The sequence below is a fragment of the Bison bison genome, unplaced genomic scaffold, assembly GCF_000754665.1.
Source record: "Bison bison bison isolate TAMUID 2011002044 unplaced genomic scaffold, Bison_UMD1.0 scf7180017864141, whole genome shotgun sequence".
Taxonomy (NCBI): domain Eukaryota; kingdom Metazoa; phylum Chordata; class Mammalia; order Artiodactyla; family Bovidae; genus Bison; species Bison bison.
In genome coordinates, this window is record NW_011494713.1 from 3,621,363 (window position 1) to 3,641,450 (window position 20,088).

At 42.7% G+C, this 20,088-nt stretch overlaps 1 protein-coding gene across 1 annotated transcript; it reads left to right on the plus strand.

Moving 5' to 3' along the window:
* The first annotated feature begins 14,692 nt into the window (after window positions 1-14,692).
* CCL21 (chemokine (C-C motif) ligand 21) lies at window positions 14,693-15,867 on the plus strand. The gene is made up of 4 exons (XM_010840085.1): window positions 14,693-14,839; window positions 14,956-15,076; window positions 15,171-15,353; window positions 15,433-15,867. The coding sequence occupies exons 1-4, from the start codon at window positions 14,767-14,769 to the stop codon at window positions 15,455-15,457; spliced, it is 402 nt and encodes a 133-aa protein (XP_010838387.1). The 5' UTR covers window positions 14,693-14,766; the 3' UTR covers window positions 15,458-15,867.
* The last annotated feature ends 4,221 nt before the right edge of the window (window positions 15,868-20,088 follow it).

Genomic DNA, 20,088 nt, shown 5'->3' on the forward strand with positions numbered 1-20,088 from the left:
GTGTAGAACAGTCTTTTGGACTCTGTGGGAGAGGGCGAGGGTGGGATGCTTTGGGAGAATGACATTGAAACATGTATATTATCATATGTGAAACTAATCACCAGGCCAGGTTCAATGCATGAGAAAGGGTGCTTGGGGCTGGTGCACCTGGGATAACCCAGAGGGATGGGATGGGGAGGGACGTGGGAGGCGGTTTCAGGATGGGGAACACATGTACACCTGTGGCGGATTCACATCAATGTATGGCAAAACCATTACAATATTGTAATTAGCCTCCAATTAAAATAAATAAATTTATATTTTTTAAAAAAAGAATTCTAGAGAGAGGATTTCAGGCAACTAACTTCCTGCAGTGGGGGGATGGCTTCTCCACAGAATCACTTCTCCTGTAAAACACTGAGTCTCAGCAAACAAGGACCGTGGCTGCTTCGTTTCTGTACCACCTCAACAAACACGGGGTGGGCACAGGAATAAACACCACTGGAGATGCTGCTTCCTGTGCCATGTGACAGGAGCTGAGTCTCTGCTCTTCCCCAGTCAGCCAAGCCTGTTGCTGCACCTGCTTCAGGGCAGAGGCCTGGGCTGTCGGAGAAGGAAGCACAGAGTCCACTGCAGGGAGAGGAAAGAAGGGAGGACAGCCCCGAGTGCAGGCGGGGACATGAGGAGTGAGAACAGTGCAGGCACGCAAGGTGCTGGGGGAGGCCGAGGACCTGTGCCTAACGGGGCTTGGAGAGGACTGTCCCTTCCCAGGCACAGACACAGTGAGGCCAGGACCCTGTGTACTTGCTCTGATGGGAGCACGGGAGGAGAGAGAGGGCCTGAGAAGGGGCCAGAAGGCGATCTGTTTCCAGAAGGAGGGGTGCCTGCTGCCAGCTGCCCCCCTTTCCCACCCTGTCCCCCTCCTCCACTGGAACGTCTCTGGGTCCACAGCCAGGCAGAGAGCATACTGGGGGCTTTCCAGAGTGTATCATTCCCAAGGTCAGGCCCCACACTGAGGCCCCAGGGGCAGGGCCCCGGGCAGGCAGCCGGACACATGGGAATCCAGACAGCGGGAAGGGAAAGGAAACCATCTCTTGTGGTAAACAGCACTGGCAGCTGGGGTGCATCAGAGGAGAGGGGCAGGGGAAAGTGAGAGGCCAGAGCAGAGCCTCACTGCAGTCAAAGACACACGGTTACAGACACAAGAGGACATAATTTCAGTGATGCCACTCAGAGACTAACTTGGAGTAGCCATTCAGAAAACACACCTTCAGAGACTCATGAACACCCAGCGTCAGATGTGTCCACAGACTCTGGCACCACACACATGGAACAGACAGCCCCCATCCCACAGGCCACAAACACAAATGCATTCCAAATCCACAAAAACACAAATGCATTCCAAATCCACAAACACAAATGCATTCCAAATCCATCCTGCAAAGTCTTTCTCCTCCATAAAACCTCAGCCCAGGCTTGTTGATCCACCTCTAAACTCCAATTTGGAATTTCTGTCCCATTGCCTGTCCTTTAATAAAAACAGTCTTGCATCCACGTGCACACCCCTGCCCTTAATAACTTGGCTGTGTGCTTTAAAAAAATATCAGTCAGCAAGTGAGTCCTCTGTCCTCTTCAGCAGTCTCATCCTTCACTTACGACACACCCCCTCCCACCCCAAGGAGTGTCCCCAGTTTGCAGCAGGGCCCTGACCCTCACTCAGTCTCTGACGCAACAGAAACAGAATCTAAAGGAAGAGTCTACCAGCCAGACCTATCTGTCAAAATCTGCCTCAGGGAACTGTGAGGAACCCATTCTTGGTTCCTCAGGAAAAAGCCCTTGACTCAGGATGTACCACATGACACTGCCCTAAACTTTTAACAATAACTGTAGTCCATGCCCCTAACCCTAACCCTAACTACAATTCTAACCTCAATCACAAACAATCTAAAACCACAGTCTTTCAAGCGGGACCCTCAGAACACTGTACCTTAGAAAGGTAATGCTAGAGTGTTACCCAAAAGCTGTTTACATGATCAGGTAAGTCTAGGAAAGAAAACTGCGATATTCCCTCTCCCCAGGAGCTAGATCCCTACTACCCTCCAGTCTGATTGCAGCTTCAGGAATCACAGCCATTTATAACTCTCAAAGGCAGAGGGCCATAAAACATCCAAAACCTCTCATCTAAACCAAATCAATATCACACAATACACATAAGCTTAAGTCCCTCTTCAGACCATCTTAGAAGCTTAAAACTCACCCCCAACATAAAACTTATCTCCTTGTCCCATTTGATCCCAATTTTAAACTCAAACAGTACCCTACTCCAATCTGAACACAATCCTAATCCAAGATGAACTAGCTCTATCAATAGGAATCATAAACGCAATTCCAAATCCTACTTTACCATCACCATTATTCTAGTCCTACGCTGACCACTGTCTACTTCCAATCTGTAACCACTATGTCATATTCCAAGCATAGTCTGAACTCTAACCCTGACCCTAGGCAGCCACACATCGGGTAATGTCTGCAACTACACTGAGCACAAACATCACACACTAATGAAGGAACAGGTCATCTGCAGTCCTGGGATCCCATAGCTCCCTCAGTAACATCTGCACAGTCATCAGGGCAGCCTGTCCCTGGAGGCCTCAGTGATCATCTGGGAGCCCAGGAGCACCAGTGCACCCAGGTCCTTTGACCCTTGTTAGATGTATTAGCCCTCAGGGGCCCAGCTCACCCCAAGCCCTGTTCCGGGACTAGCTTGGCTTCTGAGCTAAAATTCCTGCCATACCCCTCCCCGGCTCCCGCCTGCCAAGCTGGGAGCATCTGTTGCACTGGAACCCCCATCAAGCAAGAATGAATGGGCCTGGGGTTGAAGGGAATGCGGGCTCTTCCCAATGTGGGGGTTTCCAGACTGGTGAACCCATACCTAGGACCGCTACTGCTACCCCAGAGCCTGGCCCAGGTGCCTGTCCTAAAGAAGTAGCAGCCTGCCAACACTAGGGTGAGAAGGAGTGGACGGCACACCTTCTCCCTGTCCTCCAGGGTCTCAATCTGGTGACAGAGTGTGTTCACTCTGTGCTCATCAGCAAGTAAAGCTGAAGGGAATCACATACACCTCCCTCTCCCTCAGCACAGGACGTCTGGTATAACACACCTCTGTACCTCAGCCACCGCAGAGACTGTCCAATACCACCTAGGCTCCCTCAAGAGCTCACCAAGCCCAAATCTTCACCCAACAGACTAGAACACTTAGGTGGCTACTCACATGTCATATGTGCAGCCATTCGAGTCTCTGTGTCCCCTTCCTTAATGTCTACACCCAGGCTGGCTGGAGGACTAAGAGAGGGGTTGGTTCAGGGCTGCAAGCTCCAGACTCCTACACCAAGCTTAGGGTTTGGGTGGGCCCAGGCCAGCATCCGAGGGCAGAGGAATGGCTAGGTGACAGACCTGAGGCCCCAGAGAAGGATAAGGATAAGGATAACAACTCCTCTCACCACCTGAGGCCCTTTCCTGGGGACTGCATCTGTACCTGAGCCCCACTTCTTTCCAGGCTCCCACCTTCACCCATCAAGTCAGACATCTGCATGCATGCCAGTGTATGGCAGCGATTTTCTCTCACCTTCCTGCTCTGAGAGCAGTTCTTTCCCAACCTGGCTTTAGGTCCAGCCAGGTATCTATTAATACCTCTGGCAAAATCCCCACTCTTTCCTTCCCTTCCTTTAGAGCCCCTAACTTAGATTCCGAGCCACAGTAGCAAGTAAGGAAGTCCCAGTACCTCCAGTATGGAACATCTCCCTGAGGCTGGTCTACCCCTACAGGCACAAGTTCAGAGGTAGGGACTTAGGGCAAATCCTCAGAAGTTTCCCAAATTGAGGGAAAGATAATTGAGGATGGGACCCAAGGAGGCTGCGGACACCATCTAACAAACAAGAGGCCCCATGATGGCATCAACAAGGGGAATGGGGCAGGATGTCCTGGGAGAGCCAGGGAACCTGGGATGTTAGGAGAGGAGACTGCACAGTCCCCATCTCTTCCCCATTCATGTTCTCCCTCTTTCCACAAGCTGTGCCAGGGCAGAAGGTCCCCCCTCAGGAAGATTAGGGGTATATCACCTCAGCGTCCTCTTCCCCCGGACCACCTTTGTTCCCTTCCCATGGCTCTGTGCCCATCTGGAGTTTGCAATGAGTTCACTATTTACTCTCCCAGCCCCACCCCACCAAATTCTTGAAAGTACTTGGACAGCTTGATAAAAATACACATCCTTTGGCTCTATTCTGAGATTCTGTTTAAGATGGTCTGGGGTGGTGCCTCTAATTCTGTATGTTTATTAAGCTCTTCACATGATTTCGAAGTGCAGACAAGTTTGGAAACAGTGTAAACAATCTAACATGATATGCCTCTGGTATGAGTTCCATGTCCCCCCAGGCCCATGCTATCCCACCTCTCTGGGAACTCTTCAGACACAGGCAGTTCACTATTTACTTAGACACTTCCACAAAAGGTAGGGCAGCTGTGGAAGGGGAGATTTTAGAGATGGGAATTAGAAGCTTTCTCATGCCAGGATTTGCCATAAGATCAGGTAAAAGACCCAAGAAATCTTATCTCCTTCTTTTTGCCCGGTCCTGTTCCAGGAATGCCAGCTTCTTGCCAACTGGGACACTCCCTGCCCTGCTTAAGATCTCAGCCTGCTGTAAAATCTCCAACCCAAGATCTCAAGTATCTCTCTTCTAATGTACTCAGATTCCAGCCCCTCTCTTTCTGGGGCCCCCATCCCAGCAATATCTCCATCTCTAATCCCATCCCCTCCGCATCCCATCCTTCCCCAATAGCACCACCCCTATTCCAGGCACAACCTTTCTGTCACTACCTTGTGCCGGCCTGTGCTGTCCTGACTGCACCCCACCCAGTCCTGTCCTCCCTGTGGTCTTCTATTTCCACAAAGCTGGGGTAAGCCTGGGGGTGAGGGGCATACTGGGTTTAGCACCCTGGGAACCAGATGAATTTTCTAGTCCTAACCTGGTGATCATAACTCGAGATTCTACACTGGTTTTAAACATAGATTCTAACCTATGACCTAATAATCCTCACACACTGTATCCCAGCATAAATTCCAAATGGTTTCAAGATTTTAAATGTTAGAAATTCAACTACAAGAACGACAGCATGCAGAATGTCAAAGTAGAAAACTCTAGGGTTAATCCCTCCACTGAAGCAACCATTGGGCTGAAAAAAGCAATTGGAACCCCCTATTTCAGAACTTTGGAACCTAACTGGACACAGAACATTGAGAGGAGTGCTTGATAAAGGCCAAGGATGTTGATCTTTCAGAAGAGATCATACATGAACTAGCTACTAGTCAATGCTAGGGGATGGCAGCCCACATTCCCGTAGTGGCTGGTTGGTGGCAGAGAATCATGTCCTCCAAAAATTGGGGTTTTATATTTTGGTTGGTCTGGGGGTTCCCTGAGAGATAGGTGCAGACGTTTGCCTTGGTTTCTGCCTTCTTGAGCTGCAGCAGCTTCCACAGTAGCAGATATCAGAATATTTAAGGGGCATGCTGTGATTCATAGGGTCGCAAACAGTCGGACACGACTGAGCAACTGAACTGAACTCTTGTGAGAGAGGGAGAGATAAATCTTTGTCAGGACATTGGCTGACCACAGAGATTAGAGAACAGAAATTTCAGGGACCACACACATCAAAGAGTGCACTTGGCAAAAAATTTTTGGAAAAGTCAAAATGGACAGCTACAGCCGTTAACAACACAGGCAAATATAAATGATAGTATATCATATCTTTGGTTTATAACTCCTCTTTTCCCTATGTGATTTAAAAGGCATAAAATAATAATTATGAATCTATGTTAATGGGTACACAGTATATAAGGATGTAATCTGTGACAGTAACAATATAAAGGAGGTAGAACGAAGATGTACAGGAGCAGAGTACTATTTGTTTGTACTACTGAAACAAAGCTGATATTATTCAAACTAGATTATTATAAGCTTAAGATGTTAATTATAAACTCCAAGCTAGCTACATGAGTCATGAGTATGAAATGCACAGAGTCAATATAGTCAATAAGTATAAGACATTTTATATGGTGACAGAAGCTAACTAGACTTATTGTGGTGATCATTTTGAACTGTACAGAAATAGTTCCTACACCAGGAACTAACAGTGTCGCAGGTCAACTGTGCTTCAAAAACAAACTTATAGAAAACAAGACTGGATTTGTAGTTACCTGAGGTAGAATAAGGGCAGGGAGGACTGGATTGAAGGGAGTCAAAAGGTACAAACATCCAGTTACAAGTACCAGGGATGTGATATACAATATAATTAAGACAAATACCATTACTATATGTGGTATATGAAAGGTTTTAAAACAGTAAATCCTAAGAGCTGTCATCACAAAGAAAAACTTTTTTTCTTTTATTTTGTACCTATATGAGATGATTTGTGATAATCATTTCATGATATATATGTCAAATATTTATGCTGTATACCTTAAACTTATACTGTACTATATGTCAATGATATCTCAATAAAACTGTAAAAAAGTGAAAAAAATGAGTTCAACTCTCTAATTAAAAGGCAGAGATTATCAAAACTACAATGGTGTATCACCTCACACTGGTTAGAATGGCCATTATCCAAAAACATCTATAAACAATACATGTTAGAGAAGGTGTGGAAAAAAGGGTAGCCTCTTACACTGTTGGTGGGAATGTAAATTGATACAGCCACTATGGAGAACAGCTTGTGTGCTTGCATGCTAAGTCTCTTTAGTCATGTTCGACTCTTTGTGACCCTAAGGACTATAGCCTGCCAGGCTCCTCTGTCTCTGGAGATTGCAGATAGTGTATAGATATTATATGCTCTCTCCTCTCTCCAGGCAAAAATACTGGCATGGGTTGTCATACCCTTCTCCAGGGCATCTTCCCAACTTAGGGACTGAAGCTGTGTCTCTTACGCAGGCAGATTCTTTACCACTAGGGCCACATGGAAAGCCCTAAAAAACTAAAAAGAGAACTACCATATGACCCAGAATTCCACTTTGGGGCCCAGAGAAAACCATAATTCAAAAAGATACAAGCAGGGACTTCCCTGATGGTCCAGTGGCTAAGACTCCATGCTCCCAAGGCAGAGGGCCCAGGTTCAATCCCTGGTCAGCAAACTAGATCCCACATGTCACAACTAAGACCTTACAGAGTCAAGGAAAGAAAAAGATTCATGCACCCCAATGTTCACTGCAGTACTGCTTATAACAGCTCAGACATGAAAGTAACCTAAATGTTCATCAACAGAGGAATGGATAAAGAAGATATGGTACATATATACAACGGGATATTAGTCATAAAAAGGAATGAAATTGTGCCATTTGCAGCAACATGCATAGACCTAGAGACTGTCACACAGAGTAAGTCAGAAAGAGAAAGACAAATATTGTACATTAACACATATATATGGAATCTACAAAAATGGTATATATGATCTTATTTGCAAAGCAGAAATAGAGACACAGACATAGAGAACAAACATACACCAAGCGGAAAAGGGGAGATGGGATGAATTGGGAGATTAGGATTGACATATATACACTACTTTGTATAAAACAGCTAACTAATGGGAACCTATTGTATAGCACAGGGAACTCAGTGCTCTAAATGGTTGACCTAAATAGGAAAAAAGATCCAAAAAAAGAGGGGATATACGTATACATATGACTGATTCACAGTATAGCAGAAAATGCCACAGCAGTGTAATATACCACTAAAAAAAAAATACACCAATAAAAAATAAATAAATAAATAAAATGTGGGGCTTCCCTGGTAGTCCAGTGGTTAAGAACTTTTCTTGCAATGCAAGAGACACTGGTTCAGGCCCTGGTCCAGGAAGATCTGATATGTCATATGGCACAACTAATGAGCCCACGCTCTAGAGCTTGCAAGCCTCAACTACTTAACTCACTCACTACAACTACTAAGTCACATGTGCCCTACAACTACACAGGCATGTGTGCCCGTGCTCTGCAGCAAGAGAAGCCATGGCAATGAGAAGCCCTAGCACCACAAACAGACACTGGTCCCCACTCTCCACAGCTAGAGAAAGCTGCATGCAGTGATGAAGACCCAGCACAGCCAAAAATAAATAAAATGTATAAATGAATGTAGATAAATAAATAAAAGGCAGAGATTAGCAGAATGAATTGAAAAAATAAAAGCATGATCCATCTATATGCTATCTATAAGAGACTAACTTGAGATACAAATACAGAGCTTTAAAGTAAAAGGATGGATTCCTCTGGTGGTCCAGTGGCTAAGACTCTGGTCTCCCAGTGTAAGGGACCTGGGTTTGATCCTTAGTTAGGGAACTAGATCCCACATGCTGCAACTAAGAGTTCACATGTGGCAACTAAAAAGAAAAAGACTCCACATGCCACAACTACAGATCCTGCATGCCACAACGAAGTTGAACATGTTGCAACTAAGACCCAGCACAGCCAAATAAATAAATAAATATTTTAATAAATAAAGTAAAAGGATGGGAAAATATCCCATGCAACCAGTGACCAAAAGAGAGCTACAGTGGCTCGATTCCTGTCAGAAAAAACAGACTTTTTGTAAAAAAGGTTTTAAGAAATAAAAAAGACTGTATTTTGATAAAATGTTTGATACAGAAAGATATAACAGTTATAAACAACTAACAGCCAAGCCTCATAACATATAAAGCAAAAAACTAACAGAATTATAGGGGAGAGTTGACAGTTCTACAATAATTGCTGTAGAATTTAATACCTCACTTTTAATAATGGATAACAAAACAGGAGATCAATAAGGAAACAGGGAACTTGAACAATACTATAAATATATTAGACCTGACATTTATACACACCAAAAACAGAAGAATACGATTTCTTCTGAAGTTCACATGGAACATTCTCTAGAATAAATCATATGATAGGCCATAAAACAAATCTTAAGAAAATGTTAAGACTGAAATCATTCAGAGTATCTTTTCTGATCACAGTAGAATAAAACTATAAATCAGTAACAAAAGGAAAAGTGGAAAATTCACAAATATGTGGAAACTGAACAATATACTCAAATAAAGAGTCAAAGAAGAAATCACAAGGCAACTTAGAAAATACTTTGAGACAAATAAAAAGAAAAACATAATAAACTAAAACTTTTGAGAGTCAATGAAGGCAATGCTAAGAGGGAAATTTATAACTATAAATGCCTATATTTAAAAATATTTCAAATCAATAACCTAACTATTCATTTTAAGAAACTAGAAGTCAATAAAACCAAACCCAAAATATCAGAAAGAAGGAACTAATAGTAAAGCAGAAACAAATGAAATAGAGAATACAAAAAATAGAGAAAAATCAACAAAACCAAAAGGTGGTTCTTTGAAAAGATCAACAAAATTGACACACTTGAAGTTAGACTGACTAAGGAAAAAAGAAAGAATTTTTAAATAATTCAAGTTTTTAAAATAATTCAAATTACTAAACTCAGAAATGAAACTGGGGGCATTACTATCAATTTTCTAAACACAAAAAATGTTATTAGAGGATACTATGAACAATTGTACATCAATGAATTGGGTAACCTAGATGAAATGGATAAATTTCAGAAACATATAAACTATCAAAACTGACTCAAGAATAAATAGAAAATCTAAATAGATCTATAACAAGTAAGGAGATTCAATCAATAATGAAAATATCCCAACAAAGGAAGACCCAGCACCAGATAACTTCATTAATGAATACGACCAAATATTTTTTCTACCAAATATTTAAAGAAGAATTAGCATCAATCCTTCTCAAACTCTTCCAAAAAAAACTGAAGAGGAGGGAACATTCCCTAACTCATTTTATGAGGCCAGCACTACCCTGATAACAAAGCCAGATGAAGGCACTATAAGAAAATAAAATACAGGTCAATATCCCTGATGAACAGAGATTTTAAAATTCTCAACAAAATACTAGAACCAAATTCAATAGCAGATTAGAAGGGTCATACATCACTATCAAGTGGGATTTATTTCAGAGATATGAGGATGGTTCAACATCCACAAATCAATCAGTATGATACACCACATTAACAAACTGAAGAATAAAAATCATACAATCATCTCAATAGACACAGAAAAAACATTTGACAAGATTCAACACCCATTATGATTTTTTTAAAAGACTCTCAATAAACTGGGTATAGAAGGAATGTACCTCAACATAATAAAAGCCATATATGACAAGCCTTCAGCTAACATAATACTCATGTGTGAAAAGTTGAAAACTTTTCCTGTAATATTAGGAACAAAAGACAGATGCTTATGGTCACCACTTCTATTCAGCTTAGTATTGGAAGTCTTAGGGAGAGCAATCAGGCAAGAAAATTTATGTATGCATATAAAACCCCAAAGACTCCACCAAAAACCTCTTAGAACTAATAAACAAATTCAGTAAAGTTGTAAAATACAAAATCAACATAAAAAATCAGTTGTGTTTCTATACACTAACAACAAAGTATCTGGAAAAAAATTAAGAAACAATCCCACTTACAATAGCATCAAAAACAATAAAATACCTAGGAATAAATTTAACCAAGGAAGTGAAAGACCTATACACTGAAAACTATAAGACACTGATGAAAGAAATTGGAGAAGACAAAAATGGAAAGATATCCTATATTCTTGGATTGGCATGTTAATATTGCTAAAATGTCCATAACTACCCAAAGTAGTTCAATGCAATCCCTATCAAAATTCCAATTGCATTTTTTCACTGAAATATTAAAAAATCCTAAAATGCACATAGAACCACAAAAGACCCCAAATAGAATAATTTTGAGGAAGAAAAACAAAGCTGGAGCCATCATGCTTCCTGCTTTCAAACTATATTACTAAGCTCTAGTAATCAAAACAGTATAGTACAGGCATAAAGACAGAAACATAGACCAATGCAATAGAATATAGAGTCCAGAAATATACCTACACATATACAGTCAACTAATCTTTGAAAGGGAAGCAAGAATACAAAATGGGGAAAGGATAGTCTTTTCAATAAATGGTGTTGAGAAAACTGGATAGCCACATGTACAAGAATGATACTGGACCCCTATTTTACACCACTCACAAAAATTAATTCTAATTAAAGATTTAAATGTAAGACCTAAACCCATAAAACTCCTAGAAGAAAACGCAGAAGAAAATCTCCTCTGCATTGGTCTTGGCGATGATATTTTTGAATGTATGAAAACAAAGCAAAAATAAACAAGTGGGGACTTCCCTGGTGGTTCAGTGGTTGAGAATCCCCTGCCCATGCAGGGTACATGCATACTCCAAGAAGATTCCACACGCCATGTAACAAATAAGTCCATGTACCACAACTCCATGAGCCCACACTCTAGTGACCACAAGCTGCAACTGCTGAGCCTGCATGCCACAACGACTGAAGCCTGCATGCTCTAGGGTCCAAGCGCCACAGCTACTGAAGTCTGAGCACCTAGGGCCCATGCTCCGTAACAAGAGAAACCACCACAATGAAAAGCCTGAGCACCACAATGGAGAGTGGCCCCTCTTGTTGCAGCCAGAGAAAGCTTGCACACAGCAATGACAACCCAGCATAGCCAATAAATAAATAAATACTTTTAAAAATAAACAAAGTGGGAGTACATCAAACTAAAAAACTTCTGGAGGCTCTTTTCCTGCAACCTCTGAGTAGCTCAGAGATGGAGCCTGGGGTACATTCAAGATTCAGCTCCACCCATTACCCACCATTATGGCCAAGGAAGGCATTGGTGCTGGAGGGTAATGGACATAAATATTGTTTTGCAAGAAGTGTTGAAGACCATTCTCATCACAATGACTTAGCACATGGATTTGCAAAGTTGCAAAGCATTAGACCAGTGCCATGCCCATCTTTGAGTGCTTGCATCCAACTATGATGAACCTACATGTGTCAAGTTGATTGAGGCCCTAATGAAGATTGATGACAATAAGAAACTAGGGAAATAGATGCATAAAAAGGTTTTGACAATATTCAATACCCATTTATGGCAAAAAAAAAAAAAAACCTCCCCATAAAGTGGACATAGAGGGAACCTACCTCAACATAATAAAGGCCATATACAAGAAACCCACAGCAAACATCATTCTCAGTGATGAAAAACTGAAAGCATTTCCTCTAAGATCAAGAACAAGACAATGATGTCCACTCTCAGCACTATTATTCAACATAGTTTTGGAAGCCCTAGCCATGGCAATCAGAGAAGAAAAAGAAAAGGAATCCAAATTGGAAATGAAGAAGTAAAACTGTCACTGTTTGCAGAGGACACGATACTATACATAGAAAATTCTGAAGATGCTACCAGAAAACTATTAGAACTCATCAATGAATTTGGCAAACTTGCAGGATACAAAATTAATACAGAAATCTCTTGCATTCCTATACACTAACAACTAAAGATCAGAAAGAGAAATTAAGGAAATAATCCCATTGACCATCACAACAAAAAGAATAAAATACCTAGGAATAAACTTAGCTGAGGAGGCCAAAGACCTCAGAAAACTATAAGATACTGATGAAAGAAATCAAAGATGACACAGATCAGGAGATATACCATGTTCTTCAATTGGAAGAATAAATATTGTGAAAATGACTATACTACCAAAAGCAATCTACAGATTTAATGCAGCCATAGAATTAGAACAAAAAATCTTTATGACTTGTATGGAAATACAAAAGACCCCAAATAGCCAAAGTAATCTTGAGAAAAAAAAATGGAGCTGGTGGAGTCAGGCTCCCTGACTTTAGAGCATACTACAAAGCTATAGTAATCAAAACAATATGGTACTGACACAAAAACAGAAATATAGATCAGTGGAATAGTACAAAAAATCCAGAGATAAACCTATGTATGGTCACCTAATCTATGATAAAGGAGGCAAGAATATATACAATGGAGAAAAGACAGTCTCTTCAAAAAATGTCCTGGGAAAACTGGACAGCAACATGTAAATGAATGAAATTAGAACATTCCCTAACACAATACACAAAAATAAACTAAAAATGGATTAAAAACCTAAATGTAAGACCGACACTATAAGACTGTTGGAAGAAAACATAGGAAGACTACTACTCTTTGACATAAATCACAATAAGATATTTTATGGTCCATCTCCTAGAGTAATGGAAATAAAAGCAAAAATAAACAAACATGATCTAATTAAACTTAAAAGCTTTGTACAGCAAAGGAAACCACAAACAAAACAAAAAGACAACACTCAGAATAAGAGAAAATAATTGTAAAGGAAGCAATTGACAAGGTATTAATCTCCAAAATATACTAATAGCTCATGCAGCTCATAGGGTTGCAAAGAGTTGGACACAACAAGAGGGAAAACTTCCATAAGAAAAAGAAGGAACCTGGAGGGGATTATGCTAAGTGAAATAAGTCAGAGAAACACAAATATTGTATGGTGCCACTTATATGGGGAATCAACAAAAAAGTCAAATACAAAGAAGAAAGTAGAATGGTGATTGCCAGGGGCTGGGGAAAATGGAGAGATGTTTTAATGGCTACAAACTTTCAGTTATAAAATGAGTAAGTTCTGAGGATCAAACATGGTGATTATAGCTAACAATACTGTACCGTGGGCTTCCCTGGTGGCTCAGACAGTGCAGAACCCACCTGCAATGCGGGAGACCTGAGTTCAGTCCCTGGGTTGGGAAGATCCCCTGGAGAAGGGAATAGCTATCCGCTCCAGTATTCTTGCCCAGAGAATTATATGGACAGAGACTGGCAGGCTACAGTCCATGAGGTCGCAAAGAGTCGGATACAACTGAGCAACTTTCATTTATACTATACTTGAAATTTGCTAAGAAAATAGGCCTCAAACTGTCTAACTACAAAAAATAAAAAGGTATAACTACATGAAGTGGTGGAGGTATTAATTAACTTGTGGTAATTATTCACAATATATACACAATATAATATTGTGTAATATTCACAATATATACATATATCAACTCATCACATTGTACACTTTAAACATACACAATTTTGTCAATTATACCTCAATAATGCTGCAGGGAAAACCTAAGGGGAAACCTTCAAGGGCTTAGATTTGGCAATGGTTTCTTAAATATGATACCAAAAATACAGACAACAGAAGAAAAATTAGATGAACTGAATTTAAAATTTTTGTGCATCAAAGGACACTATCAAGATATCAAGAGAGTGAAAAAACAACCCACAGAATGGAAGGAAAATTTGCAAATCATATATTTGATAAGTGGCTATTATCCAGAATGTACACAGAACTCTTACAACTCATTAATCAGATTTGTATTTTAGTAACAGTCCTCAGTCTGCTTGAAGGAATGGAAGAACATGGAGCCTGGAGTGAACTGAAGAGGCAGTCACAGTGTTCCAGAGGAGAGGTGGTAAGTCCTCCATCAAGACAGGGGCTGGGGCTAGAAAGCGGGCCTTTCAGATTCAACTTTTATTGAGCAGGAGACAGGGTCGGCTTGGGGACTGACTAGCTGTGTGAAGTTTTAATTTCCGCATACTAGTGAGGCTGGGTGCCAGGACAGGATCTGGGTGTCTTTCAGGAAGGAAGGAGGGAGATTCCTACTCTTGCCTGGACTGAGTGCCTAGGGATGGGGGAAGCGAAAGTGTCCGCCTGCATAAATAGGCAGCACACCAGTCATAGTCCACACACGGACCCCCAGACTGAAACTGCCCACCTCGCCTGAGCTCTGCCATGGCCATGGCTCAGTCACTGGTCCTGAGCATCCTTGTCCTGGTCCTGGCCTTCTGCATCCTCCAGGTCCAAGGTATCAAGGAGTTGCCTGCGGGGGTAGGGGGAGGAGGACAGGGTCGGGGAAGAGCTAGAGAGGCCTGGGTAGGAGTCTACAAGCAGCCTCTCACTCCCTGCGAACCCCACCCACAGGCAGTGATGGAGGGGCACAGGACTGTTGCCTCAGGTACAGCCGAAAGAAGATTCCCGCCAACATTGTCCGCAGCTACCGGAAGCAGGACCCAACCCTGAGTTGCGCTATGCCAGCTATCCTGTAAGTAGGTCCACAGGGTGGGTGCAGGCTGGCAGCTGAGTGGGAGGGCATGATGGGCAAGACTAGGACAGGCTTGCTAACCCCCGAACCCTAGGTTCTCGCCTCGGAAACGCTCTCAGCCAGAGCTATGTGCAGACCCTAAAGAGGCCTGGGTGCAGAACCTGATGCAGCGTCTGGACAAGCCATCAGCCCCACGGAAACCAGTCCAGGACTGTAAGAAGGAAAAGGGGGCCCCCAAGTCTGGCAAGAAGGGAAAGGGTTCCAAAGGCTGTAAGAGGTAAGGGAGCTAAAGGGACAGGGGGAGGGAGGTGAAGGAGAGCCTCGATCATGCTCAAACCACTCTTCTGCCCTCCCAGGACTGAGATCTCAAAAGGGCCATAGCCCAGTGACCAGCCCGGAGCCCAGGAGGTCCCCACCAGTCTCACCAGGGCTTGGAGCCCCAACCAAAGGGACAAGAGAGGCTAGGAGAGAGGGAGGACCCGGGGGCCCCAGAGCAGCCACTTCATGCTGGCCTTGCCTCACCCCTTCTCCAGCTTCAACCACCCCTTCTGTATTCCCACCCTACCCTGCACGGCTGCACTGCCCACATCAGGCCAGGTCTAGACAGGCAGAGAAGGGCATGTCCCCTAGGCAGTGTGAGAGGTGGCAGCAGGCCTGCCCCTCCGAGGAAAGGTCACCCAGGGTCCTGGACCTGACCCTGCTCCACACTACACACTACCCAGCTCTTTTTTCCTTTGTAAATATGACTTACACCCAATTGAATAAACAGCCATTCTGGCCTTCTTCCCATGTTTCTGTTTCTGTGTGTTTGTGTCCGCAGAGAAGCCACTGTCACCACAGGGGGGAGTCACACACTCTAAGGTCCCAATCAGGAGCTCAGGCTGGAAAAATTCTATGTTCTCGCCCACCCCAAGACTTTCCTTGCTTCCCAGGTGCCCAGACCCGCAGGCAGTAAAAGAGAAGCTGACTGGCGGGGTGGGAGCTGGGCTGCTCCGGGTCTAGGAGAAATCCCAGCCCATGGAGAGATGGTGGCTCCAGGACACACATCCTCAATGGTTCTGCAGGCCTCTGAGACCCTGAAGACACCACTTACTCTGCTTCTGCCCAGCACTCTCACTCTCAGCTTCACCAGAGGCTGTCCACTCTTGTCTTTTGGCATACTGGAGGGAGGTGGGAGCCTGAGCCCGCCTGTAACACAGGCAAACACAAGTTCTACTGGAACCTGCCCTACCCAGAGTTCCCATCTCCTCCCAAAGACCCCAGAGGATTCCCTTCCACCCTGACCAGTGAAAGGGGGTGCATGGCCTCTCCTCCTTGCCCAATGGGGCTGTGTGCTCTTGTTCCTACCTGGGCTCTCAAGTCCTGCCTCAGCTTCCTTCCAGCTAGGAATGCATCCTCCTCATCCCTTCTTTTCTCCTTTCTTCCCTAGCTGGAGTCCAGGGTACTTTAGCCACTTTAACCTCTTGAGCCCATGGAATGAGTCTCCAGTGACAGGTATTTGGAACCCCAGAAATCAGATGTAAATTAGTCTCTTCTACAAGAAGACTCCAGCCTGGCTCTCCTATACCTCTCCCTTCCCAGAGCAGAGAACCCCTCAATTCCCCACTTCACCCTTAGGTAAGGGAGGGGAGAGAGACCATTAGACGGGGCCAGGACAAGTGATAAAGGAGGGGACAGTTCCTGGGAGGGGGGCAAGGAGCTAGAGGTGTCTGCCGCATCCCCTTGTTCTTCCTCTGGGGCCTGAGCATGCCAGAGCACTTAACCACTTATTATCAAGTCATGAAAATATTTGCTGTCTGCTCCTCCTGAGGCCAGTGAAGACAGGGGCTGCTCCCTACCTATCATCATGCAGCAGGTGTGATCTTAGTCTATAAACTCAGATGTGCAAGAGTTACTGCACTTTAAAATGCTCTTTCAGGAATTCCCTGGCAGTCCATTGGTTAGAACTCAGCACTTCTAGGGCCCAGGTTCATCCCTGGTTGGGGAACTAAGATCCTGCAAGCTGCATGGCATGGCCAAAGACACAATATAAAATGTTCTTCCAATGAACCTACTCCAAGGCCCTGCACTGGAGGGCTGGCACTCTCAGGATCCCATCTGCCAAGGGCTGTGCAAAGGTCAAAGAAATAGCAAGGCACAGGGGAGGCTTCCTACATGCCCCTGACACCCTCCCATCAGGGGATTTGTCTCACCAGTCAATGCCACGACCCCTGTGTTCCCAGCAGGTACAACTCCCTGAGTCTTGGACTCTCCCAACTCATAGCTCTGTGCCACATTTGAGCCACAGGAGTTCAGCTGTGAGAGCCTCTGGGCTTGGTCCTGGCTTCCCCAGACACCCCCCAGAGCCATCTACTTAGGTCCTACCACTTGCTTCATCCCAGTCAGGGATTAGAGCCCACTGCCCACAGTGGCTAGACATACACACCAATCCCCTCCACAGTCTTCAGGAATTCTCTCCAAAACCCTCCCTTTTTTCAGTCCCTCCAAGGTAAAACCTCTTCCCAGGTTTACTCTAGACTTTCACAAAAGTAAAAGGGATTCTGACATCAGGGTGCTGATACTCTCAACACTACCAAAATCCTCACTTGCTCTAAAGAGAAAAGAAAATGATCAGCAAAAAGAGAAAAAAAGAAAAACACAGGCAAAACAAAGCTTCATATTTCACTAAATTATCCTACCACATTGCATACCTGGTATTTGCCTCAAGCCCTGACCTGAATAGGCATGTAATATAATATTTATCTCATCAGAGAATGAGTCCCTACTCTCCTTTTCTGCCTTCATCTTTGACAATACTATCCTGTTCTTTCTTCTTTCTATAAGATGTATCATTCAAAAAAACCAAATAATACATACTCATGGTTAATAAAATCAGAAAGTACCAAAGCACTTATTCTGAACAATTTCCTACAACTTTTAACTCTTAAGCTACTTCTTCTAGGAGTTACTGCCATATGTCTAAATGCTTTGTTCATACCTCTGTTTTTTTTTAAAGTTATCAGTTTAAAAATACTTATTTTTAAAGTTATCAGTTGATTTCCTATTACAAAAAGTGAAGATTTAGCTCTCTTACTAACCCTCTTCCCCTGTCACCGTATCCTCTAAAAGCACCTATACCACCATACAGTAGTCATGCATGGCTGTATGAGTTGGACCATAAAGAAGGCTAAGTGCTGAAAAATTGATACTTTGAACTGTGGTGTTGGAGAAGACTCTTGAGAGTCCCTTGGACTGCAAGGAGATCAAATCAGTCAATCCTAAAGGAAATCAATCCTGAATATTCATTAGAAGGACTGATGCTGAAACTGAACCTCCAATGCTTTGGCCACCTGATGCGAAGACCCGACTCACTGGAAAAGACCCTTATGCTGGAAAAGGTTGAAGGAATGAGGAGAAGGGAACAACAGAGGACGAGATGGTTGGATGGCATAACTGACTCAATGCACATGAGTTTGAGCAAGCTCCAGGAAATGGTGAAAGACAGAAAAGCCTGGCGTGCTGCAGTCAACAGGGTCACAGAGTTGGACACGACTGAGCGACTGAACAACAACTACAATTAGGCAATGATCAGAATTTACTTTGTAATGACCATGTAAGTGTTGTTCATTGCAGAGAAAAGTAGCATACTTTGCTTACTCTCCTTTTGTCACTCAGCCTTTTTTTTTAAGATTCTAATTGCTCTTCCTTTTTTAAAATACCTCTACTTTCCCATTATCACAGCCTCAATATTTTTCAAACATTTTATCACAGGATTAAAGACCTAATGTTTAAAATATATGTTATAAAAGAAAATATAAATGTGTTTATAAACTTGTGGTAGAAAAAACTTTTTAAACATAAAGCCATAAAACACAAATTATAAGGGGGAAAGATCAATACCACTGAATTCAAAAACAAATAGGAATTCAGGGTAAAGATGGCAAATTAAACACATGCATTTATTTTCACTCCTTCCTGAGTCCCAACTAAAACTATAATAAACGTTTCTGGTGTGCGTATATGTTTATAAAGGCATCAAATCACAACAATATAAATGGGAGGGGAGACAAAAGAAACTTTCCAGAAGATTGCTGCTTAGATAAGCAAACATTTTAGTAAAAAAAAAAAAAGTACAAAGCATAAAATGAAATTATAAATTTGGAGGATTTCCAAATTTATGCTCATGCATACAGTAAAAATATTTTACTGAATACTAGTACAGTATGCCAGTGTTCAATAGTAAGACAATCAATGGCTTTTACTGGAAATGTGAAAAGGAAAAAATTCTAAACATCAGTCATCCCCAAAATGTATAAAACCATCATCCCATAAACACGAAAACTCATTGTAATCCCCAGAATCCTGGTTTTCCCTTAATAGACAATTACAATTGTCTAACAATAAATCATCCTCACTGTTATCCAGAAAATTAATAATACCATGTTTTTAAATGATTATTTAGCACTATCTCTTCCATGAAATGATAACACAACCACACACACACTTATGAAATGGTGGGCCAGTTCCTTGTCAGTGTTGCCTCAAAACCTTAAACTTTCCGCTTCCCCTGGTTCACTCCTTTGTAAATCTTTAAGTGCCCCTTTGACACAAATGTAAAGGATGGATGGGGCAAGTAAGACTTCCCAGAATTACAGCTAATAAAAATGTCTTAACCTCAGAAACGAATGCCAAATTAAGCAACCAGATTTCTAACACCCACCTCCCTCCATGGTACCTGGGCCACACTTTAGCTAGCCACTACTTTAGTCTTTACTTATCAACACAGCCTTTAGAGGGACATGATTACCAATGACAGGAACTTTCTTTTGACTTCTTTCTTTTAAAAATTAAAAATGGGGTATTATGGAGCTACCAGCACAGCACAACTGACATATTTGGCACCTCCTATCCTGCTTTAAGGCATAGGAAGGTCAGCGAAACTAGATCTATACTTGCTATTTATGAAAGCTCAAAAGTAATTTGTCTCCTAGCTTTAATCATTTACATGTGACTAAATGTCTTCAGCTTCCACT

Bases quoted from the DNA above. Each gene is read 5' to 3' on its own strand.
- CCL21 (XM_010840085.1), top strand. From the start codon at position 14,767: ATGGCCATGGCTCAGTCACTGGTCCTGAGCATCCTTGTCCTGGTCCTG. The intron at 15,077-15,170 runs GTAAGTAGGTCC...CCCGAACCCTAG, and splicing joins TGCGCTATGCCAGCTATCCT to GTTCTCGCCTCGGAAACGCT. The intron at 15,354-15,432 runs GTAAGGGAGCTA...CTGCCCTCCCAG, and splicing joins GGTTCCAAAGGCTGTAAGAG to GACTGAGATCTCAAAAGGGC.